The 23941-nt window shown below is 45.6% G+C and overlaps 1 protein-coding gene across 14 annotated transcripts in view; it reads right to left on the bottom strand.

Moving 5' to 3' along the window:
* Positions 1-23941, bottom strand: part of CRAMP1 (cramped chromatin regulator homolog 1) — a 124818-nt gene that overhangs the window by 91036 nt on the left and 9841 nt on the right. For 8 of the 14 annotated variants that reach the window (XR_010591124.1, XR_010591123.1, XR_010591122.1 and 5 more), the window contains 4 exons: positions 14605-14798; positions 13236-13389; positions 9137-9220; positions 8787-8858 (listed from right to left, as the gene is read on the bottom strand). Coding sequence is in view for 10 of the 14 variants with exons in the window: in XM_065559782.1 (XP_065415854.1) it covers positions 8787-8858; positions 9137-9220; positions 13236-13389; positions 14605-14798 (504 nt within the window). In the remaining 4 variants the exon portion in view is untranslated. Of the gene's footprint in view, positions 1-931; positions 1036-8786; positions 8859-9136; positions 9221-13235; positions 13390-14604; positions 14799-23941 lie in introns of those variants that run through there. The other 6 variants (XM_065559785.1, XM_008173965.4, XM_065559784.1 and 3 more) reach the window with 2 other exon arrangements.

Here is a 23941-nt window from a genome sequence, read left to right on the forward strand (position 1 = left end):
GAGGAGTACAGAAGTCGATTTTAGAGCCCTTTAGGTCGACGGAATGGGGTTGGTTGTGTGGATGCATTCATTTTTAAAATCGACCTAACACGGCTAAATTTGACCTATCCTGTAGTGTAGACCAGGCCTAAGACAAGGTGCGGAGAAGCGGGAGATACACTGCTGGTGTCTTCTATTGACAATGCAACCTGCCCTGCCTTTGTCATGAAGCAGATCAGAATTGCTTCTCCAAGATGGATGAGCACACTGGAGATCTTTGAACTAACAGAATAAAGGGAATGTGAACAGTCTAAACAGTTCAATTCATGAGACAATAAAGTAAAATGCCCTAGTGAGGAGAGAATGTAGTAAAAAGTCCCCAGGGGCACCACTGTACAGTAGGGAATTCAAATGATCCACCAATTATGCCTTTTGTTGTTATTATTTTATAAATAATGCAGTCTTTAAAAGGAAATAAAAGTTTAGAACATTCTACATTTAGTTCCCACATCCCACCAGCAAAGCCATACACATATGCTACACCATCCCCGCTAAGGTATGGTCCCACCAAAAATGCTTGGGTCCAGACTGAATGAAACAAACACATAGGACAAACTAGTGCGGAAGGGCTAAAGAAGTTGATTTATTTAGAATGCATCTTACCGAACAGTTTAAGTTTTTATTGCTGATTATGACTGATAACGTTTAAAGATTTAAGGCCTGATTTGGAGAACAGCATCATCCCAGACGGATTTTGCAGGCACAAATAATGGCAGATGCACGTGATATAGTTTATATATTTTTAATTGCTTGATTTTCAGGAACAACCAGGTAGCCAGATATATAAATTAAATGTATTTCACCTGCAAAACTGTGGATGGTTGTTTAAAAAAAAATAAAATTTAAAAAAAAAAAAAAAAAAAAGAAAAAAAAAGAAAGGACAGTTACTCACCTTCTTATAATTGTTGTTCTTCGAGATATGTTGTTCACATCCATTCCACTCAGCTGTGTGCGTGCCACATGCGCTGTCATCGGAAACCTCTTCCCTCAGCAGCTCCTATCGGGTCGGCTAGGGAACCCCTGGAGTGGCACCCTCATGTCGCTCAATATATGACCCTGCCGACCTGACCCCCCTTCAGTTCCTTCTTGCCGGCTACTCCGACAGAGGGGAAAGAGGGTGGGTATTGGAATTGACGAGACCACCACATTTCAAAGAACAGCAGTTACAAGAAGGTGAGTAACCGTCTTTTCTTCTTCAAGTGTTTGTTCATGTCGATTCCAAACAGGTGACTCCCAAGCTCTCCCATAGGGGTGGAGTCGGAGTTAAGGAATCACTGTTTGGAGACCTGCTCTGCCGAAAGCTGAGCCGTCTCTAGAATGCAGGGTGATGGCATAGTGGGTGGTAAACGTGTGCACCGGGGAGCAGGTTACCGCTCTGCAGATTTCCTGGATGGGCACCTGGGCCAGGAAAGCAGTGGACAAGGCTTGAGCTTGTATCGAGTGGGCCATAATAGCCAGGGCTGGGAACTTGGCAAGGTCATAACAGGTACGGATGCAGTCCATGATCTGGGAAGAAATGCGTTGTGAGGGGACCAGAAGCCCCTTCATGCAGTCTGCCACTGCTGCAAACAGTTGGTTTGACTTCCTGAAAGGCTTTATGCGCTCAACGTAGAATGCTAGTGCTCTCTGCACATCTAGCAAGTGAAGCATCTGCTCCTGTGCATTAGCATGTGGCTTGGGAAAGAAAACTGGTAGAAAAATGACTTGGCCGACGTGGAATTGGGATACCACCTTGGGCAGGAAGGCTGGGTGCGGCCTGAGCTGTACTTTGTCCTTGAGGGGGTGGGGGTGGGGTGGGAGAGGAGGCGGAGGTTAACACTTTTAACTCTGACACCCTCCTGGCTGATGTGATGGCAACCAGAAATGCCACCTTCCATGAGAGATACAGAAGGGAGCATGTAGCCAGTGGCTCGAAGGGGGCCCCCCCATTAGCCTAGCTAGAACCAGATTGAGGTCCCAAGCAGGTGGACGGGACTGTGGACATAGCCATTCCATGCCCTTAAGGAAACGGCCCACCATAGGGTTGGCGAATACCAAACAACTTAACTCTCCTGGGGCGAGAATGTCCACCATCGCGTCCTCTGACTCAATGATTTCCTCCACCTGTAGACCCATGTTACGGGCAATGCGGCGGAGCAGGTCCTGGTGCGCCCTGTGGTGAATGGGCAGATGACCTGAAGCTGACGCTCCTGCCACCGCCTCATCAGGTGAGGATGACGAGGAAGCAAGTGGGAGTACTGGGTCCCCGTGCCCCTCTGTGCGCCCTGATTGCCCCTGGGTTGCACTGGACTTGTCCAGTGGTTCGACAGATGTGACCTGGGCTATGGGAGGGTCTCTGCTGTCTCCTCTGTAGTATGAGGGGGCAGTCTGGACAGGGTCACCTCTGTAACCCGAGGAGCAGGTCTATCCATCGGTAACTGGGAAGGATGACGTCCCGACGCCACCAACCTAGAAACCCTCGAAGGGGTACCCTGGACCTGATGGTAAGCCCAGGGAGTCCAGAAGGGCCATTGCGTGACGGGTAGCCACTGTGGCTGCCAGGCCGACTAAGCATGTCTCCAGTGCTTATCCAACCTATGTTTACCGCACCACGAGTAATAGGAGTCAGCCTCAGAGTCTGAGGATCCCGAGAGCGATGACCACGGTGATGGCAACCATTCCTGAGCAGGCAGTCGATGCCGAGAAGACGAAGTCGGGAATCGGTGCCGCGACGATCATGTTGAGGATCCGCACTGGCTGTCCCATGACCGAGACCGGTGCCACGTGTCTGGTGCCGAAGAACGGCTGCTGTGCTCTGGTGCTGTGTCTCGGTGCCGGCCCAGCAAGGGTGTTTTATTGGTGCCAACTCCTCAGTGCTGGAGACACAGATTGTTGCACTCCCGGCGCCAGGGAATCTTGTACCGAGGCCGGTGCCGGGCACTATTGCGGAGATGGAGACCGGGAACAGTGCCGGTCTGGCAATGAGGACAGCCTCATCATCATGGGCTTGATGGCACCCGTCTAGGCGGTGCCAGAAGCTTCTCTCTAACAGCAAGGGGCTGAGGCACAGTAATTTCTATAAGCTCCTTGGCAGCCTCAAAAGTGTCTGGGGTCAAGGGGGGCTCCAACGCCTCCACCAGGCACTGATCTGCTGGTCAGTCACTGAGTGCCAGGCTTAACAGTGCCACCTGGGGCGCCGGAGTCAACGGCATGAGATCTTGCTGCTTGGAAGTTGAGGCCTTCCTCTGGGGCAGCAAAGTCTCCCCTGCTGGTCTCACTCTCTGAGGAGAGCGCCCTCTGTCCGCCTTCTTATGGCGCTTGTGGGGCACTGGAGATGTTGACCGGTGCTGGAGCGCTGCTCCTTGCTGCGGTGCCGGGGATCTTTAGTACCGAGGGTCTCTTGCACCATAGTCCTTCCTCAGTACCAATTCACGGACCGATGCCAGGGCACTCCGCACCAAGCTTGAGCTCGGACCTTGGCGGTCCGGTGCCGCTGGACCAAGTGTGGCTTCCATTAACACAGGCTTCAAATGGAAGTTGCATTCCTTTCTAGTTCTGGGCTTGAAAGCCTTGCAAATCTTGCAGGGCTCAGACTGATGCACCTTTCCTAGACACCTCAGATGCGAGTCGTGGGGATTGCTATTGGGCATAGGCTTTCTGCCTACATCGCAAGATTTAAATCCTTGGGCTTCAGGCATTCCCTGAAGCCCAAGGCGGGGTGAGGGGAGAACTACAAACAACAATAAATTAATTACTTAGTCCTACCCTGTTTTTGTTTTGTAATAGGCTAAGGGAACACTTGCAAGCAAGCAAAACGCAGTTCCAACGCTGCCACGGACAGTAAGGCCTGGTCTACACTAGGAGGTTATGTCGAGTTTAGCAGCGTTAAATCAAATTAACTCTGCACCCGTCCACACAACAAAGCTATGTAGTTCGACATAGAGGTCTCTTAAATTCGACTTCTGTACTCCTCCCCAATGAGGGGAGTAGCGCTAAATTCGACATGGCCAGGTCGAATTAGGGTAGGTGTGGATGGAAATCGACGCTAATAGCTCCGGGAGCTATCCCACAGTGCACCACTCTGTTGACGCTCTGGACAGCAGTCCGAGCTCGGATGCTCTGACCAGCCACACAGGAAAAGCCCCGGGAAAATTTGAATTCCTTTTCCTGTCTGGGCAGTTTGAATCTCATTTCCTGTTTGGACATCGTGGCAAGCTCAGCAGCACTGGCAACAATGCAGAGCTCTCCAGCAGAGATGGCCATGCAATCTCAGAATAGAAAGAGGCCCCCAGCATGGACTGATCGGGAAGTCTTGGATCTGATCGCTGTGTGGGGCAATGAGTCCGTGCTTTCCGAGCTGCAATCGAAAAGACGGAATGCAAAGATCTACGAGAAGATCTCCAAAGCCATGACAGAGAGAGGATACAGCCGGGATGCAATGCAGTGCCGCGTGAAAAATCAAGGTGAGACAAGGGTACCAGAAGACCAAAGAGGCAAACGGACACTCCGGATCCCAGCCCCAGACATGCCGTTTCTACGAGGCACTGCATTCCATCCTAGGTGCGGCCGCCACCACTACCCCACCACTGACCGTGGACTCTGAGGATGGGATATTGTCGACGCCCGCTTCCTCGGAGATGGTAGTGGACGGGGAAGATGAGGAAGGAGATGAGGAGGACGAGGCAGTCGACAGCACTTACAACGCTGATTTCCCAGACAGCCAGGATCTCTTCATCACCCTCACAGAGATCCCCTACCAACCGTCCCCAGGCGTTAACCCGGACCCAGAATCAGGGGAAGGATCAGCCGGTAAGTGTTTTAAACATGTAAACATTTATTTTGAACAGAACATTAATATTAACTGTGGGTTTTTCATGATTAGATTGTCCTAGGCACTTAAAGTTTTAGTCTTTGGCAGTGCAACTGCTGCAAAAATCTAACAATGTCCGGTATATCTTGATTGGTTTGCCCTAGGCGCTCTACTGTTTAGTCCTTGCCAGTGCAGCTACAGTAAAATTCGGTCTATATGTCCGGGGACAGAGCAGAAATCCTCATGGGACATCTCCATGAAGCTCTCCTGGAGGTAATTGGAAAGCCTTTGCATGAGGTTCCTTGGGAGAGCGGCCTTGTTGTGTCCTCCGTAGTATGAAACGTTTCCGCGCCAGGCTATCATCAAGTACTCCGGTATCATTGCCTTACACAGCATGGCGGCATACGGCCCTGGTCTTTGCAGGCTTTCACGAAGTATGCGTTTTGTCGCTGTCTGAAATCCGCATGAGAGTGATGTCGCTCATGGTGACCTGCTTTGAATTAGGGGAATGTTAGTATTGGGACTGCTTGCCTATTCCTTTACAGAACTGTAACCGGCGGTTTACAGCCATGCGGTGGAGGCGGGAGAGAGTCAGCATAGAGGGATCTTTCCCGGGGATAGCCGCGAGGGGGTGGGACAGGGGCAGAGTTCATGCTTGCCGGATTGCTGGGAGCAGGAACTGGCTAACGCTAGGAGCATTGCTTTGAACGTGAAAGTAGGGCAGTGCTATTATTAAAGTTTTAAGGTGTCACAAGTCTACGGCTTACCATGCCAGCCTGCTACTCAAATTCTGCTGTCCTGTTCCGCTTCTGTGATCTGCACTGCAAGACCGCAGGGACTGAATGCGAAGGCTGAAAATTCGACCTTGTCCTGAGTGCGCATGTGATAGGTGCTGTGAATGGTCTTGTTCACAGAGAAATACTATTTTCTTTGTTCACCAAAAAAATTTATCTTTCTGAGGAATTCACTCCCTTTTTCCCATCCCACAGCTGTGACTGTCTCCCGACCTACCCGGTCATCAGACTCCCAGAGGCTGGTGCAGATTAGGCGTAGAAAGAAAAGGACACGGGACGACATGTTCTCAGAACTTATGGGCTGCTCCCGAGCCAAGGCAACCCTGCAGACTCAGTGGAGGGAGAACATGTCCCAACACCAGCGAGCACACAGCGAACGGGAGGAGAGGTGGCGGCAGGAAGACCAGCAGGCGACTCAAACGCTGCTTGGACTAATGAGGGAGCAAACGGACACGCTCCGGCGCCTTGTGGATGTTCTGCTGGACCGGAGGCAGGAGGATAGAGCCCCGCTGCAGTCTATCTGTAACCACCGTCCCCCGCCATAAAGTCCCAAGAAGGAGGGGCTGCAGAGTCAGTGAAAACTGTCACTCTACCCCTGCAGACTGCTCAAGTGGCAGAAGGCAGTCATTCCCCAAAATTTGATAAGTCCTTTCCTTCCCGCCTCACCCAAGCCCCCATCCCAGTTTCATCCCGTCTAGTTGCTAATAAAAAATATGTTTCTGTTAATTACTGTTTCCATCATGGTTTTTTAGAGGACAGTCTGTTGGAAGGGGGGGGAAGGGGGTTGGTACAGACATGGGGGCAGGTTCAGCAGCAGGTCACACACACAGTGCAGTCACTAGGCACCCTGGTCAGTCTGGGATGTGGCTTTCATTTTCGGGGGGGGGGGGGCTATGTGACTTTGTGGCGGGGGAGTGCGGTTAGAGATCTTATGCAGCAGTCCTTATCCTGGATCACAGAGCCACGCAGCAGCGGATCTGTAACCGTCCTCCCCCTGCCACAAAGTCACATAGCCCCCACACACACAGAGTCCCGAACAGGAGGGGTGGCAGGCTCCGTTGAAACAATCAGTCCACCAGTGCGGACCACTGTAGAAGCAGGAGCCTGTCATTCCTCGAGTTTAGAAGCGTCCTTTGCATCACTACACTACACCCGCTCCCCACCACAGTCTGCGTCCCAGTTTCAACACTTTACCACGAAAACAGTAATAAAGAAAACGTTCATTAACAAATTTTCAGTGATTTTATTTTTAAACGTGGGTTGGAAGGGGGTGAATGGGGTATGAAACTGGAGAGGATCGTGAACATTCACTGGGTAAAGAAACGGGGGCAGGTTCAGCTTCTCTGTAAACAAACTAAATAGTCACAGGTTACCCTGCTTACTCAGGAACCTAGCTTTCAAAGCCTCCCGGATGCACAGCGCGTCCCGCTGGGCTCTTCTAATCGCACGGCTGTCTGGCTGGGCGTAATCAGCAGCCAGGCTATTTGCCTCAACCTCCCACCCCGCCATAAAGGTCTCCCCCTTGCTCTCACAGAGATTGTGGAGCACACAGCAAGCTGCTATAACAATGGGGATATTGGTTTCGCTGAGATCAGAGCGAATCAGTAAGCTTCTCCATCTCCCCTTGAGACAGCCAAAAGCACACTCCACCACCATTCTGCACTTGCTCAGACGGTAGTTGAGTTCCTTTTCACTGTCCAGGGCGCCCGTATAGGGCTTCATGAGCCAGGGCATTAGCAGATAGGCTGGGTCCCCGAGGATCACTATAGGCATCTCCACATCCCCAACAGTTATTTTGTGGTCCGGGAAGTAAATACCTTCCTGCAGCCGTCTAAACAGACCAGAGTTCCTGAAAACACGAGCGTCATGAACCTTGCCCGGCCATCCGACGTTGATGTTGGTAAAACGTCCCCTATGGTCCACCAGTGCTTGCAGCACCATGGAAAAGTAGCCCTTTCGGTTAATGTACTGGCTGGCCTGGTGGTCCAGTCCCAGGATAGGGATGCGAGTTCCAGCTATAGCCCCACCGCACTTTGGGAATCCCATCACGGCGAAGCCATCTATGATCGCCTCCACGTTTCCCAGGGTCACTACCTTTGACAGCAGTACATCAACGATTGCCTTGGCTACTTGCATCACAACAACCCCCATGGTAGATTTGCCCACGCCAAAGTGGTTCGCAACTGACCGGTAGCTGTCTGGCGTTGCAAGCTTCCAGAGGGCTATGGCCACTCGCTTCTGGACAGTCAGGGATGCTCGCATCCGGGTGTCCTTGCGCTTCAGGGCAGGGGACAGCAACTCACAAAGTTCAAGGGAAGTTCCCTTCCGCATGCGAAAGTTTCTCAGCCACTGGGATTCATCCCAGACCTGCAGCACTATGCGGTCCCACCAGTCCATGCTTGTTTCACGTGCCCAGAATCGCCGTTCCACGGCATCAACATGACCCAGTGCCACCATGATATCCACGGCGCGGGGTCCCGTGCTTTGTGACAGGTCTGTGCCACTCTCAGACTTCATGTCCTCATCGCGCTGCCGTAGCCTCCTCGTCCAATTTCTCAGCATCTGCCTCTGGAAAATGTGGCTGATAAGGTGCGAGGTGTTGACAACGGCCATAACTGCAGCGATGGTCGCAGCGGGCTCCATGCTCGCAGTGCTGTGGCGTCTGCACTGTCACTCAGCAGAAAAGTGCGCGAACTGATTGCCCGTTGGCGCTTTCAGGGAGGGAGGGCGGGAGTGACGGTTGGATGACGACAGTTACCCAAAACCACCCTCGACACATTTTTTTCCCCAGCAGGCATTGGGGGCTCGACCCAGAATTCCAATGGGCAGCGGGGACTGCGGGAACTGTGGGATAGCTGCCCACAGTGCACCGCTTCCAATGTCGACGCTTGCTCCGTTAGTGTGGACTCACACAGTCGAATTACTGTCCTTAGTGTGGATACACACGTTCGACTTTGTAATATCGATTCCACATATTCGATTTAAGTGAAATCGAACTACTCGTAGTGTAGACATACCCTAAGAAGGAACTGAAGGGGGGTCGGCTTGGCAGGGTCATATATTTAGCGCCATGAGGGCGCCACTCCAGGGGGCTCCCTAACCGACCCGATGGGAGCTGCTGAGGGAAAAAGTTTCCAATGACCACACACGCGGTGGGCACACACCTGATTGGAATCGACGTGAACAAGCACTCGAAGAAGAATAAAATAAAATCAGGCCTGTGTTTTCTGTATTATCTGCATAAAGAAAGCTAAATAAATATTATGTTAAAAGAAAAATGGGAATTTCATGTGACTGGCCAAAAAAAAAATTCTTATGGAAAAAAATAAATAAATAAATAAAAAATCCCTTAAGAAAGCTACACAACACAGAACTGTACCAGAATACAATGGGGAGACATTTTGAAAGCCACCAAAGCACAACAGTACAAGGCAAGCCCAGCCCTCAAGGTAGAACTCCATGATTCTACAGTACAAAAAACAAATTTCCACCACTTGAGGAAATTCATACTCACAGCCCCCAATCTTCTTCCTTAGTTCCCCATAACAGACTAAGCCATAAAGTTCCAGGGAGGATTTTTTCAGCCCTTGAGAAAACACTGCAAAATAAAATAGGTATCAGGTGAGATATGAGACAGAGAGAGGGAGAGAGAGAGAACCTTCATTGCAGATATGCCACGAGCCGTAACAGATCAAGTAACTTTCCAACAAAAACACCCTCAGTGAAAGGGACAAAAATCCACATATTTATAATCAATACACAAAGATCTCACTGCAGACAGGCCTAAGTCCTATTTCACAGTAATGCTAAGTAAGAGAAGTGCATGTATTTCGGAGCTATGATTTTATATCTGTGAAATGCAACAATTTTATATAGGATCAAAAACCAAGAAGAGATTTCACAGAATTCAACAAACAACGTTTCAGCAAAATGAACTCAAATTAGCGGTGACAATTTGCTATTACCCCACAACTCCATCATCACTTAAGTTAGCTGTCTATAACTATAATCAAATTAAGTTTCAAGACACATTGATGCCTTCTGGAAAACTCAACATACATACATCTATGTGTTGAGTGACATACACACACTTGAGTTTTCTAGAAGATATCAGTACATTTTGAAATTTTATGTAAGTATTTTTTTCTAATTCTTGGGTCAATTTCTGTAATTTTTTCTTCCAACAACAGAATACATTGGTGTGGGCATTTTATTTGTATTGTGGTAGCATGTTCCAGCTTATATCCATGGCTAGTGGTAAAAAAAAAAAAATCCTTTGGCATACAAATCAGACCAAGAAATACTTATACCTGATGCTGCGGTGACAATCGCAATTCTCTTTGATTTGCAGGCTACCAATAAATCCAAAATTCAGCCATATGCATTTTCACCTGTACTCAAGTTTAGCCACATGCGCCTCAGATTCTTAAACCTCTACACTGGCAGCTAAGAAGCTTTCATACCTTGCAGATTTAGGTATTTTACCTTCATTTATTCATTTCTGCTTATCCAGACCACAACTGAGGATCTACTTTGGAAGGACTTCTGAACTTATATGCAGATAGGTTTCTTCCAATGCTGGATTTGCAGGGTCATTTAATTTTAAAATTAAAAACTAATACTTCTTTGATCTCACAAACTGTGACCATCTTCTGAGTATAGAGAGAACACTCGAAGAATACCTATGCTAACTGTACTTTACAAATGGAAATCTTCTTAAACATCCTAATCTAGGGACAAGACCAATCAATTTTTAAAGAGATTTTACTGTAGAGCCTTTACATGCTTCTTCTGCTTTTCCTAGAAGCAGGTTGTAACACATGCTACAGAATGACTTTCATTTGCAACTGGTCATCAGCACTGAAAATCTTATCTGTTTCTCTCAGACAAGCACATTTCTTTAACAAGAGTGGGTTGTACCTGTAAAAATTAATGGGATGAACTGATTGTGGGGATTATGGCAAAAGTTAAAAGACTGTTTAAGGGCAAATGTACTTAACCACCTTCTAAATGTAACAATATATACTCCTGAGGGAATTCTGCGCTACTGCACGTGCATAATTAATGAGCCTAGCATATTTTTATTTTTTTGCGCAGAAAAAAAAGCTTCTGTTGAAATGTTACTGCAGTTCTGCCTTTTGCCCACCAGAGGGTGCAGTGGCAATAGAACAGCAGCCGCTCCCAGCCAGCGAGGGAAAAGAAAGAGCCTGCCTTCTTTGCAGCACCTGTCAGGCCAGATCAGGAGACCAGGGCTATGGGGAGACAGACAGCGTGGGGTGCTGGGCAGTCAGACAGGGGCTCATAAGGGCTAGTGGGGGAGGACAGACTGGGGCAGGGGAGTGGCTAGGTGGGGGCACAGGGACACATGGGGACAGAGGGAGGGGGTGAGAGTGGGAGTGGAGGGACATGTGGACAGGGGGGTTCAAGGACACATGTGGGTGCAGGAACACCTGGGGACAGGAGCAGATGTGCCTGACTGAATGGGAGAGACTAGGGGTCAGCCAGGGTCTGCATGGGGGGGAAGTTCCCTAACCGCCCCCCCCCCCCAAAAAAAACAAAAACAAAAACAAAAAAACCCACCACCACCACCACAACCACCTGTTCCATACTTTTCCCACTTGTACCTAAACACCCTCCCCTCCCCGCCAAGTTCACACCTGGGCTCCTTCCCAGCAATTTACTTCCCACTCTCTCAGCTCCTCTGTTACCCCTGACTCCCACAATCCTTTGCACTGCTTCTGAGGGGTGTGGGAAATAAGGTTCTATATTGTAGTTTAAATGAATTATTACTCGGAGTTCTGTATTAATATGCCTAGTAAAGAATCTATGTCAAAAAATATTTCCTGAATCTTTTTTGTTGTCTGTATTGTTAAACATACTGGCTGACAGGTATTTTGAAATAAATGACCAAAAATAATTAAAACTGGTGTGATTATACTGTGTTATTTTGACAAATAAAATATGCTGAATTTTAAAATATTGTGGGCAGAATTTTTTTTGTTTTTGGCGCAGAATTCCCCCAGGAATATAATGTACAACTAGAATACAGGATCAGTAGAATATGAAAACTAAGGGGACCTGTATTTGCTGCTCAACATAAGAAGCACTCTTGATTAGTTCTTTTGAATGTTAAAAGACATTAAATGTTAGGAATTCACACACTTTGCTAGATACATTTTTTTAAGTCCATCATCTAAACAAGGTTACCAGCAAACAGTCCTGGACCCTAGTTTCACCTTTACTAAGTACAGTAACTCCCCACTTAACGTCCTCTCGCTTAATGTAGTTTCGATGTTACATCCCTGCTTCATTACAGAACATACTCGTTTAAACTTGTGCAATGCTCAGCTATAACGTCGTTTGTCCGCCTGCTTTGTCCATGGCTGGCAGCCCCCTATCAGTTCCTCTACACCCCCCCTCCCAGCACGTCCTGCCCACCAGCAGAGCCCGCGGATCAGCGCCTTCCCCCCGCCTCCTGCCCGTGGCAATCAGCTGGTTTGCGGCATTCAGGAGGCAGGGGAGGGAGGAGGAAGCTACACGCCGCGTCCTTGCTCCTCCCCCCAGCCTCCCGAATGCCGCAAATCAGCTGATTGCCGCAGGCAGGAGGAGCAGGCGCTGATCTGAGGGGTCCACCGGTGGGCAGGAGGCGCTGGGGGGGAAGTGGGCATAGGGGAGCTGATAGGGGGGCTGCCAGCCTTTTTAATACCTGTATTAAATTGCTTGTTTAAAATTGTTTAAAATGTATGTAATGCCTTTTGTCTGGCAAAAAAAGTTTCCCTGGAACCTAACACCCACCCCCGTTTACATTAATTCTTATGGGGAAATTGGATTCGCTTAAAGTCACATTTTTCAGGAACATAACTACAATGTTAAGTGAGGAGTTACTGTACATACAAGTCAAGTGAATTCAGAACTCAGTTCGCACTAATTACTGTTACAGGTATAAATCACTATTGCCAGTTATTTGGCTATCTGGTTTCCCCACCACTGTCCAACAAGGGGAAAAAGCATACATTGCTTAGGATTCTTGGATTGTCCATTCAGTGAAATAAAGTAACTTAGATGTTTATTGAATGGACAAGTGCAAGAAAAGTTCAACATTTCAGCCATATGTTAGCACGCAGTCACTTTGCTTTTTTACTGGATTTTGCTTGGCCCAAGCAGTTGGGATCACTGAAGTCATGATTAGCTATAATACTCTGGCTGTCTATCAACGAAGTCGAAACCCTTGGAGCAGTGACATCCAGGATATGTTGGAAGAGACATCTTTTTAATCTGGCTTTTTGCTGATTAAAGAGATGTCTATTTATTTGAATATTTATTATTATATGAATATTTATTATAGGTGCATGGAGTTAGTAACAGGAATGGTCTTGTTTTGTAACCGGCTGTTGGAAAATATTTTGTTTAAAATTTGTAAAAGTTGTGGCCATGACAAGTACAGTACAAGGTATTCAGCGATATCTTAATAGTATCAGATATTTATTTTTCTTATCTTCACCATTCCTGTGCTCTGAGACGATATTAAAAGACAGGGCTCGTACTCCCACCAGAACGAATACTTATCCCAGACTCTGAACTGGTCATGGAATCCACTCCCACTGCATACTCACCATTATCAAAATCAATATATTTAGAGATCTTGTGCCAGGTGCGGTAGTAGAAGTGCCGGACCTGCTCTTTGTTCTTCACCATGCTTGCTGGTTTGCCTTTCTTCTTGTACTTCAGAGCAATGTTGTTCTGAATAGCTTCAAAGTCCTTCCCATGCTGAAAAAGTATAAGATTCAAAACCAATTGAGGAACAAAAAATGCAGAGGATAAAAAGGATGAGGAATCCCATCTAATGACACAGACTATCATCTTCTGGACTTTATGATCTAGCTAGGGCTTTTCCATTTCTCCTATCCAGTTATAGACCTGGCCAGATCCTGTTTAGGAGTTTAAGACTGTGTGACAGCTGGTGTGTGAGGGTTGTTCGCTGTCAAAGTTGTTATCCATTTCTAACTTCTATAAAACTCTATAATAAAGAGCTGAGGTTATGCTGCCATGTAAAAAAATAATGCAGCACAATTGTATACATTTTATTTCTGAAGGTTGGGATGGGGGCACCATATGTATTTTTCCCCATTGGAAACAATTTACACTACTTTTAAATTGTGCTTTCATTACAGACATTTTGTAAATGAAAAATAAAATACTAATCACATGATTTCATTGTCGGGGCTTCTGTGTTCATTATGGAATGCTCACATCTATTAAGTATCAGAGGGGTAGCCGTGTTAGTCTGGATCTGTAAAAAGCAACAGAGTCCTGTGGCACCTTTAAGACTAACAGATGTATTGGAGCATAAGCTTTCGTGGGGGAATACCCACTTCATCAGACGCCTGACGCTTATGCTCCAATACATCTGTTAGTCTTAAAGGTGCCACAGGACTCTCCACATCTATTAAGAAGTTCCTGCTAAGGATTTAACCTTTTGCTTTTTCAGGCAGATGGAATAAAATAGAGAAATGGCCTTAGCATTGCACAGGAATGATGCAACCTTGTCCATTACATCTGGAGACAGGAACTTTATTTTAATAGACAACCTCAAAACATGTACAAATTCTATGGACAAGGTAAGAAAATATGAAGTTTGGGGATTGCATGCATATAGTAAACTGATTTCTTCTTCTAGCTTTACAGTGCCTGATTTTTTTAAGCAGATAGCTTTGGTTCTGCCTCAGTGCAAGAAGATGGACTTGACTTCTCAAGGTCCCTTCCAGCCCTACCTTCTTATGATTCTATGGTTCACATGCATTGTGCAGCCAGTTGTGCTCACTTGTATACAGAATATGTGCACTTAAACTAATTTGAAATGTCATCCTCTACAAACTCCCAAATCAAGTTTTCATTTAAACATAAAACCAAGCCAGCCAAGCACGGGATCCATAAGAAGCACCAGGCCAGCTGCCTGCCTTTCTTCTTCCTCCATATACACACCTCATAAAGTCCCTCGAAGAAGGTATTCTTATCCTCTGTGCTCCATGATTCCCACTGACGTCTGACTTTCTTTCCTTCCTCCTTCTCTCCACCCGAGGTCCCCAGGTTCCTTGCGGCAGTCTTAGAACTCCCAGCAGGAGCGCTGGGAGGAATTCCTGATGTGCTACCAGATGAGGTCCCTCCATTATCTGTCCCTTTAGACAACAAGTGAATTTAGAAGCATTGAGAGAGGTCACGTATAAAGGGGAAAAATCCTAGAGAATTAAAAGAAAAATGTCTGATTTCTTGACTGTACCATCTTTTTCCAAGGTTTTCACTTGAAACATTAGGCAGATGATGAGTTGCTGAAAGCTATGAAAAGCAGCAGTATGCCTCAGTGGGAGGGTTAGCAGGCAAACACAAGGAAGGTTGGAGTGGGTCAATTATACATCTCCAGAGATATGGAAGATAGGTGAAAGTATCTCTTCAGAGGTGCCAGAAGGAAGATGCAAGCTGTAGTCCCTATACTGGCATATAATAGAAGTACATATACCCTGGCACAGCTGAAAAGAACCTAAATACAATGTTGAATACTGATGTGCACATGAGTAATCCACTGAACTGAGGGCTGCAAGATCTGGCTTTAAAACTCAAACTGCAATATCTCAATTGATTAAAAAAAGAAACACTAATAAATGATCACATCATTCAGTGGAGAAGTGTTCTGAGTAATCCCATCTTCTGTACATAAAGCAGCATCTTTGGAGTTGACAACTCTGAAGTTGTGAGCTGTATCTCAAAGATGAACAAGGCCCATCGTCAACACCCAGTCCCATGTTGGTCTGACTGCTCTCCATAAACACAACTGCCTGTCTGGAAGCAGGACCCTTGTCAATTTGTCAACACTCCAAAAGGCAAGATTCAGAGAGTAGCATCATAGGAACAGTGAAAATAGGATGATAAAGCTGGCTGGAAAAAGAGATGTGTCAGGGTTCTTTCCACACTCTGAACTCTAGGGTACAGATGTGGGGACCCGCATGAAAGCCCCCTAAGCTTATTTCTACCAGTTTAGGTTAAAACCTAGTACGCTGCCACCACCAAGTGATTTAACAAGAAACAGGGAAAGGACCACATGGAGTTCCTCTTCCCCCAAAATATCCCCCCAAGTCCTTACACCCTCTTTCCCGGGGAGGCTTGAGAATAATATACTAACCGATTGATTATAAAGTGATCAAAGACACAGACCCCTGGGTCTTTGGACAATGGAAAAATCAGTCAGGTTTTTAAAAGCAGGATTTTATTAAAAAGAAAAGGTAAAAATCATCTCTGTAAAATCAGGATGGAAAATAACTTTACTGAGTAATCAGATTGAAAGAGCCAGAGGAACCCTCTCTAGCCTTAGTTTCAAAGTTACAACAAAAACAGGGATAAACCTCCCTCTAGCAAAGGGAACATTCACAAGTTGAGAAAACAAAGATAAACTAATACGCCTTGCCTGGCTGTTACTCACAAGTTTGAAATATGAGAGACTTGTTCAGAAACATTTGGAGAACATGGTTTGATGTCTGGTCCCTCTTAGTCCCAAGAGCGAAACGCCACCAAAACAAAGAGCACAAACAAAAGCCTTCCCCCCTAACCCCAAAGATTTGAAAGTATCTTGTCCCCTTATTGGTCCTTTGGGTCAGGTGTCAGCCAGGTTACCTGAGCTTCTTAACCCTTTACAGGTAAAAGGATTTTGGTGCCTCTGGCCAGGAGGGATTTTATAGTATTGTGTACAGGAGGGTTGTTACCCTTCCCTTTATAGTTATGACAAGGTTGCTTAAAGAAAAATAAAAAGGAAATGATAGGGAAGATGCAAAGAGCTATAGTAAGTGCTGCGGCAGTACTGTGACGTGGGCAGTGCAGACACGCTTTATCACTGGGGGAGAGCTCTCCCAGCAATAAAAAAAACCCACCCCAAATGAAGGGTAAAGCGTGGTTCCCAGAGATAAAGCGCTGTCTATACTGGAGCTTTTCAGCACTAAAACTTTTGTCACTCAAGGGGGTGGTTTTTCACACCCCTGAAAAACTAAAATTTTAGCACTGAAAGTGGCAGTGTAGACACAGCCTAAGTCACAGTGCAATAAGGTTCCATATTACCATTATTTCACAATAACAAAAGCCTTTTAGCTTCTGCACTGTTCTGGTATGATTGCTTTGGGTTCTCATGGGCTCTAGAATCCTAGTGGTTTCCCCAACTAGTGCCAAAGTAGAAAAAAATTCTCTCCTCTTTCAAGAATCCTAAGTGTATTAATCCCCCACAATTCAGATGTCATTGAAGAGAATTGGAGCTCTTCTCTATTCACCTTAACACAGTCCTTTGTCAATCTAGGCTTTTTCTAGCTAATCAGTGATAGAATACAGCATAATACTAATTTACAAATCTGACAGTTCTCACAAAAAACATTGCCCCACCCCACTTCTCTATAAAGATTTTAGAATATTTACTTACTACATTACATTTAAAAAAAACACACCATCTTCAATAACATGCTATGAAGCACTAACATTTTAAAATTAGACTACCACTGTCTAAATAGAGATACATTTTTGTCACACAACAGCCTCTATTTTAATATCAAACCTGAGTTTAATATATCATAAAACATTACACTTATTACCATTACTCTAGCTAGCTATCACATTTGGTTGAAATGTTGGATACTCATACTGTCCTCACACATACTTTGCAAATAAACAACTTCTCTATCCCCTGACCCTACTCTCACACATTTATAGAAAAAGTTTGAAAGATACAGAAACTGTGAAATAAATAAAATCCCCAAAAGGCTAGTATTTTGACATTAAGACACGATAGCTTTTTAAACCATTCTGCACTGCTAATAGGTGGCTGAGAAGGAAAAAAAAACTGGTTTAAAACCAAGAATTGCTTATCAAAAGAGACAGATCTGAAATGTGTTTTCTAATATGTTATTTGAAAATGACATTTCAATCTATCATTACTATAAAGATTTCTCTCAGACATAGGTAGAGCCCTGCAAATCTGAGCTATCCGCTTTATATCCACAGATATCCGTGGACCATGTTTGCGGACTGGATGTGGATACAAATTTTGTAGCCGCACAGGGCTCTAAACTTAGGGGGAGATCCTGTAGACAATCTATCCCTGGGAATCAAGATCCTAGTCTTCAAACCTCTAGCCAACAAGGGGAATTCAAATCTATCCTCTTTTTGGATACAGTCTCTCCTGCTAATGGCTGTCAGAGTGAACTCTTCCATTAGAGCAAAGAGGAGGTGAGACTCAAACCAGGGAAGTATTCTTTTGAATGCAGTCCTCTTTTTACTTTCTGAACGAATGGTTTTTAGGTGTCCATCTATACTCGATTAATCTCCACAGCCCAAAAGTCAATGGCCAGGCACAGATTTAATCAAGGTTTTTCTACAGGCCGTACAGTATGTTTGGTATCTAAAACTTTCATCCTAAAACATGAAAAGCAAACTTAATGACGTCTAAGCATCTAAAAATTCCAATAAAAATTAAAACTATTTTTCAGAAATTAAATCAGTTTTTTAAAAAAAAAAATACTTATTACTTTCATGATTTGTTTCATGCAAGTGGGGATTCTATTGAGCTTTTCTTCCCCATGTGGGTTTTAGAAACTTCATTAATTTAGCTTCTAAATATTATGCTATTTAGTTCAAAGATGCTTCACCCTTCCTTTCTCATCTCATGTTTGGAAAAACTAGGCTCTCTGAAACTACAGGTTCCAGTCCTAGAAAGGTCAACTCAGCCCTTTATCTTCTTAAAGTAGATACATTAAATTTCATGCAGTAGATCATGCATGATTCTTTTGGGTAAGACCTTAAAACCCAATGTTCTATCAACTCTGCAAAGGCATTAGAACCCTTTTAACTCTTCCTAGGAACAGAAGTTTGCAACAGAGTCTTTTGCAAATTCCTCCTCCCTCATTATTGTGCACAATGCTGTTCACCAGCTGGTTGCCATGATCTACCCTAGTGTGGCTGCATTTCAGTGGGGCAGTGTGGATTATCCCTATCACATAACTTTGTAAGTATTTTGGATGGAAGGGACTGAAGAAAATGATGATGATGATGATGCATGAATACCTTCATCATCATCATCTTTTGCCTTCGGAAATCCAGGATTTAATTTCTCGCTATACTATGTATATATTTTATGTGCACACATGTTGTCGCTAATGAATAATTTGAAACTCAAACAAAGCATTACATCAAAAAGCTCCATTGAAGCTCGCCATCTGTTACAAAGTTGTTGGATACTGAAAGAGGATTATTTCAAGAATCTCAGTTAGGTGTCTATTCTAAAAAAACATTTATAAAAGGCCCTTGTTGCAGATGAGATACAGAGGCTTTTCTTGATCTGTCTATTGACAGCAAGTTACATGAGTCCCAAGACTGGTCATCCCACAGGATCATATCTCTGACAATTCCTTCCACTACCCTACACACGGGAGAAAGAACTCTTGCACAGTAGGTAGAAAGCACTGAGTTTGGAAGCAAGAGCTCTTAGCATTTGGTTCTTGTGCTATTAATTGTAAAGGCAGAAGTTTCTACACATGTTGATATTTGCAATGACCTGTAAGGTACAAGTCCAAACATAACTACACGTATGAACCCTACAACACTGGTGTTTTGGCTCCGTTTACTCATTTTGTTAGTACAGTGGTCCCTACACATTTATACGCCTGGTAGTACTGGTACATCAGACTTCTGTGACTGGTATTTTGGGTCCCACTGCCTAGCTTCACCATGTCCCTCTGTGCTGGGTCTCTGGGCCTGCCTCTCAACCAATTGTGCAAATTTAAACCTCTATAAATTCTGGACTGTTGGTAAAACCTAGTACTTAGCCTGGTAAACAAGTACACATAAATGAAGAGGTCAGAAATCACATTAGGCTGGACAGGACTCAATTTTTAGAATTCCATCTGGCCTTCAGAAAACTGAGCTAGTTTCCTTCTTGTGTGGCTTGAGTTTTATCTTCATGATCATCATGTTCTGACTGTGAGAACCCAGATATTCTACTTAGAAGCGTGAAGACAGGAAATTTGCTAAAAAACTGCACGGAAAAAATGTAAGGATTGAAATGCAAAAACCTAACATGCACATTAGAAACAATGGAATACCGCATACATCAGATACAGTAGATGAGTCAGAGACAACATTGGTGTCTCATAAAGGCTAGTCACGAGGAGTTCTTCCATCCAGGGTCCAGGTACAGCTTAATGTTTGGTCTCCCACACCCCTTTTAGAAGTCAGAAAATTCACAGCTTCACCTGATGGGTCTAGCATACAAAGGGTCACTCTCCAATAGAGAGTTAATCTCCCCTGTACCAGCCTAACTGAACATACATTTGATTAGGCTCCCCTTATCCACATTCTACAGGCCAATATTAAAATGAGTACAGTATCCAAAATGTCATTTTCAAGGGTCACTTGTCAGCTGCCTGCTAAACATCTACCAGGTAAATCTGTTGGAAAAGAATGTGGCTTTTACAGTTATTCGCATAGAACAAGGGCAAAATTAAGAGTTAAATATGCTTTTGTCTCCATTTCCTAAAGCATATCTATTGAATACCATCTTTTAAGGTATGTGGAAAGATTTTTTTTGAACAATCTTTTTAGATCTTTTGGCCTTTCATTATAGCAATCAGTAACACTAGGACTGCATACAACTTCTTCAGAAGTACTTCTTAGCTGAAGGATTGCATTAGAAAGACTATGGTAGAATATTCCTTCTTGGCTCTAGGATTTTATGTGAGCCTTTGAATTAGTTTTTAACAGTCCAGCACAGTTACATAGCAAAATACTTATCCCTATGGCCCAGGTGCACTTGTGTAAGGTGTAACGGATTAGGTTTAGGTTTAGGATTAGGTTTCAGAAAGGTTACAAAAACACCCTATGTGCATAGCGATATCTTTCTTGTTGAAAAAGCAACCAAATACAAGACACGTGTTGAAACCTTTTCCTCACTGCTCTCCAAACAAATAAGTCCCATTGTTAAACCGCAGTCAACATCCTTTCATTGGCCAGATACAACACAACACACTGCAGTGGAAAAATTAATCTGTCAACCCCACAAAAAGCATGTACTTCAGGAATTCAGTAAAGCATCTTGACCTGTGGGGCAACCCTCCAAAGCTGAAGCCTGGATCTGATTTGCTTTCTGCCCAGAGAGGGAAAAGCAGCTCCAGCTAGGAATAGGATAAAAAGCAAGCATGGCTGATGCTTCCGTTTGAGTATTTCCCTGTAATGGGAAAACTAGTTCATAGCCTGTTTGCCTTTTACAGCAAAGGGCATGGGCCTCTCACAAGTATAAGTCTAGGACAGCACTAGCCCCTGGATATGTTCACACGCTGTTTTACTACTGATACCTGATGCTTCAAACAAGGCAGTTAAATGGCCAATAAAGATGAAGCCTAATAGCAGGCTTCTTCCATCTCCCCTACACTACATGCACAAATCAGACAGCTGAAGTGTAGCTAAACTTGTTTCATTCTAATTGCTGTCAGGGACCTATACCCAAAAAAGATCTTTAGAAGCATTCTCTTCACCACTGGTTTTCAAACTGTGGGTCGCGACCCAGTACTGGGTTGCAGCAGCTCTGGTCAGCACCTGCGACCAGGCTGTTAAAAATCCCATCAGCGGTGCTGCCCGGCTGAAGCAGGTTAGTCCCTACCTGTTCTGATACTGCGCTGCACCCTGGATGCGGCCAGCAGCAGGTCCAGCTCCTAGGCAGGGGGGCAATGGGGCTCCACGTGCTGCCCCCGTCCTGAGCACCGGATCCGCACTCCCATTGGCTGGTTCCCAGCCAATAGGATCTGGGGGGCAATGCCTGCGGACGAGAGCCACGTGGAGCCACTTGTGCGCCTCCGCTTAGAAGCCAGACCAGCTGCCAGTCACTTCCGGGGCGCAACGCAGTCCATGGTGCCAGGACAGGCAGGAAGCATGCCTTAGCACCCCCGCTGCACAGCTGACTGGGAACCACCTGAGGTAACCCCGGGCCCCAAACCCCTGCCCCACCCTACAGCCCTCTCCCACACCCTGAAGTCCTCATTCACAACCCCACCCCAGAGCCCTCACTCCAACCCTCTGCCCCAGCCCTGAACCCCTCCCACACCCCAAACTCCTCATCCCCAGCCCCGTTGGGTCACGGACATCAACAATTTTCTTCAAATTGGTCACCAGAAAAAAAAAGTTTGAAAACCACTGCTCTACACAGTACATACTTTAACAAGTGCAGAGATATACATGGCTAGTATGGGCATGGTACATCTGCATACATTGTACACCATTTTAAATAAACGTGGCATGAGGCTCCCACCCATAGTAAATCAGTATTCACTTGCTCTCACATTAAAAGAAAGGGTTAAGAAGAGGTGTGCCCATTTTAGACACCAGCACTAGGCATACAACTGAATGCTCATTTGTATTTCCAACTTGTAAAATTACTTAGCAAGTTTAAGACATGATAGAGATACCATTAAGTTTATGTGAGCACTAAATAGAATCATAGAATATCAGGGTTGGAAGGGACCTCAAGAGGTCATCTAGTCCAACCCCTTGCTCAAAGCAGGACCAATTCCCAACTAAATCATCCCAGCCAGGGCTTTGTCAAGCCGGGCCTTAAAAATCTCCAAGGAAGGAGACTCCACCACCTCCCTAGGTAACACATTCCATTGCTTCACCACCCTCCTAGTGAAATACTGTTTCCTAATATCCAACCTGGACCTCCCCCACTGCAACTTGAGACCATTGCTCCTTGTTCTATCATCTGCCACCACTGAGAACAGCCGAGCTCCATCCTCTTTGGAACCCCCCTTCAGGTAGTTGAAGGCTGCTATCAAATCCCCCCTCATTCTTCTCTTCTGGAGACTAAACAATCCCAGTTCCCTCAGCCTCTCCTCATAAGTCATGTGCTCCAGACCCCTAATCATTTTTGTTGCCCTCCGTTGGACTCTCCAATTTTTCCACATCCTTCTTGTAGTGTGGGGCCCAAAACTGGACACAGTATTCCAGATGAGGCCTCACCAATGTCGAATAAAGGGGAACGATCACGTTCCTCGATCTGCTGGCAATGCCCCTACTTATACAGCCCAAAATGCCGTTAGCCTTCTTGGCAACAAGAGCACACTGTTGACTCATATCCAGCTTCTCGTCCACTGTGACCCCTAGGTCCTTTTCTGCAGAACTGCTACCTAGCCATTCGGTCCCTAGTCTGTAGCAGTGCAGGGGATTCTTCTGTCCTAAGTGCAGGACTCTGCACTTGTCCTTGTTGAACCTCATCAGGTTTTTTTTGGACCAATCCTCTAATTTGTCTAGGTCCCTCTGTATCCGATCCCTACCCTCTAGCGTATCTACCACACCTCCTAGTTTAGTGTCATCTGCAAACTTGCTGAGAGTGCAGTCCACAGCATCCTCCAGATCATTAATAAAGATATTAAACAAAACCGGCCCCAGGACCGACCCTTGGGGCACTCCGCTTGAAACCAGCTGCCAACTAGACATGGAGCTGTTGATCACTACCCGTTGAGCCCGACGATCTAGCCAGCTTTCTATCCACCTTACAGTCCATTCATCCAGCCCATACTTCTTTAACTTGGCGGCAAGAATACTGTGGGAGATGGTATCAAAAGCTTTGCTAAAGTCAAGGAATAACACATCCACTGCTTTCCCCTCATCCACAGAGCCACTTATCTCATCATAGAAGGCAATTAGGTTAGTCAGGCACGACTTCCCCTTCGTGAATCCATGCTGACTGTTCCTGATCACTTTCCTCTCCTCTAAATGTTTCATAATTGATTCCTTGAGGACCTGCTCCATGATTTTTCCAGGGACTGAGGTGAGGCTGACTGGCCTGTAGTTCCCCGGATCCTCCTTCTTCCCTTTTTTAAAGATGGGCACTACATTAGCCTTTTTCCAGTCATCTGGGACCTTCCCCGATCGCCATGAGTTTTCAAAAATAATGGCTAATGGCTCTGCAATCTCACCCGCTAACTCCTTTAGCACCCTCGGATGCAGCGCATCCGGCCCCATGGACTTATGCACGTCCAGTTTTTCTAAATAGTCCCAAACCACTTCTTTCTCCACAGAGGGCTGGTCACCTTCTCCCCATACTGTACTGCCCAGTGCAGCAATCTGGGAGCTGACCTTGTTCGTGAAGACAGAGGCAAAAAAATTGTTGAGTACATTAGCTTTTTCCACATCCTCGGTCACTAGGTTGCCTCCCTCATTCAGTAAGGGGCCCACACTTTCCTGGACTTTCTTCTTGTTGCTAACATACCCGAAGAAACCCTTCTTGTTACTCTTAACATCTCTT

Source organism: Chrysemys picta, chromosome 10 (genome assembly GCF_011386835.1).
Source record: "Chrysemys picta bellii isolate R12L10 chromosome 10, ASM1138683v2, whole genome shotgun sequence".
Lineage (NCBI taxonomy): Eukaryota > Metazoa > Chordata > Testudines > Emydidae > Chrysemys > Chrysemys picta.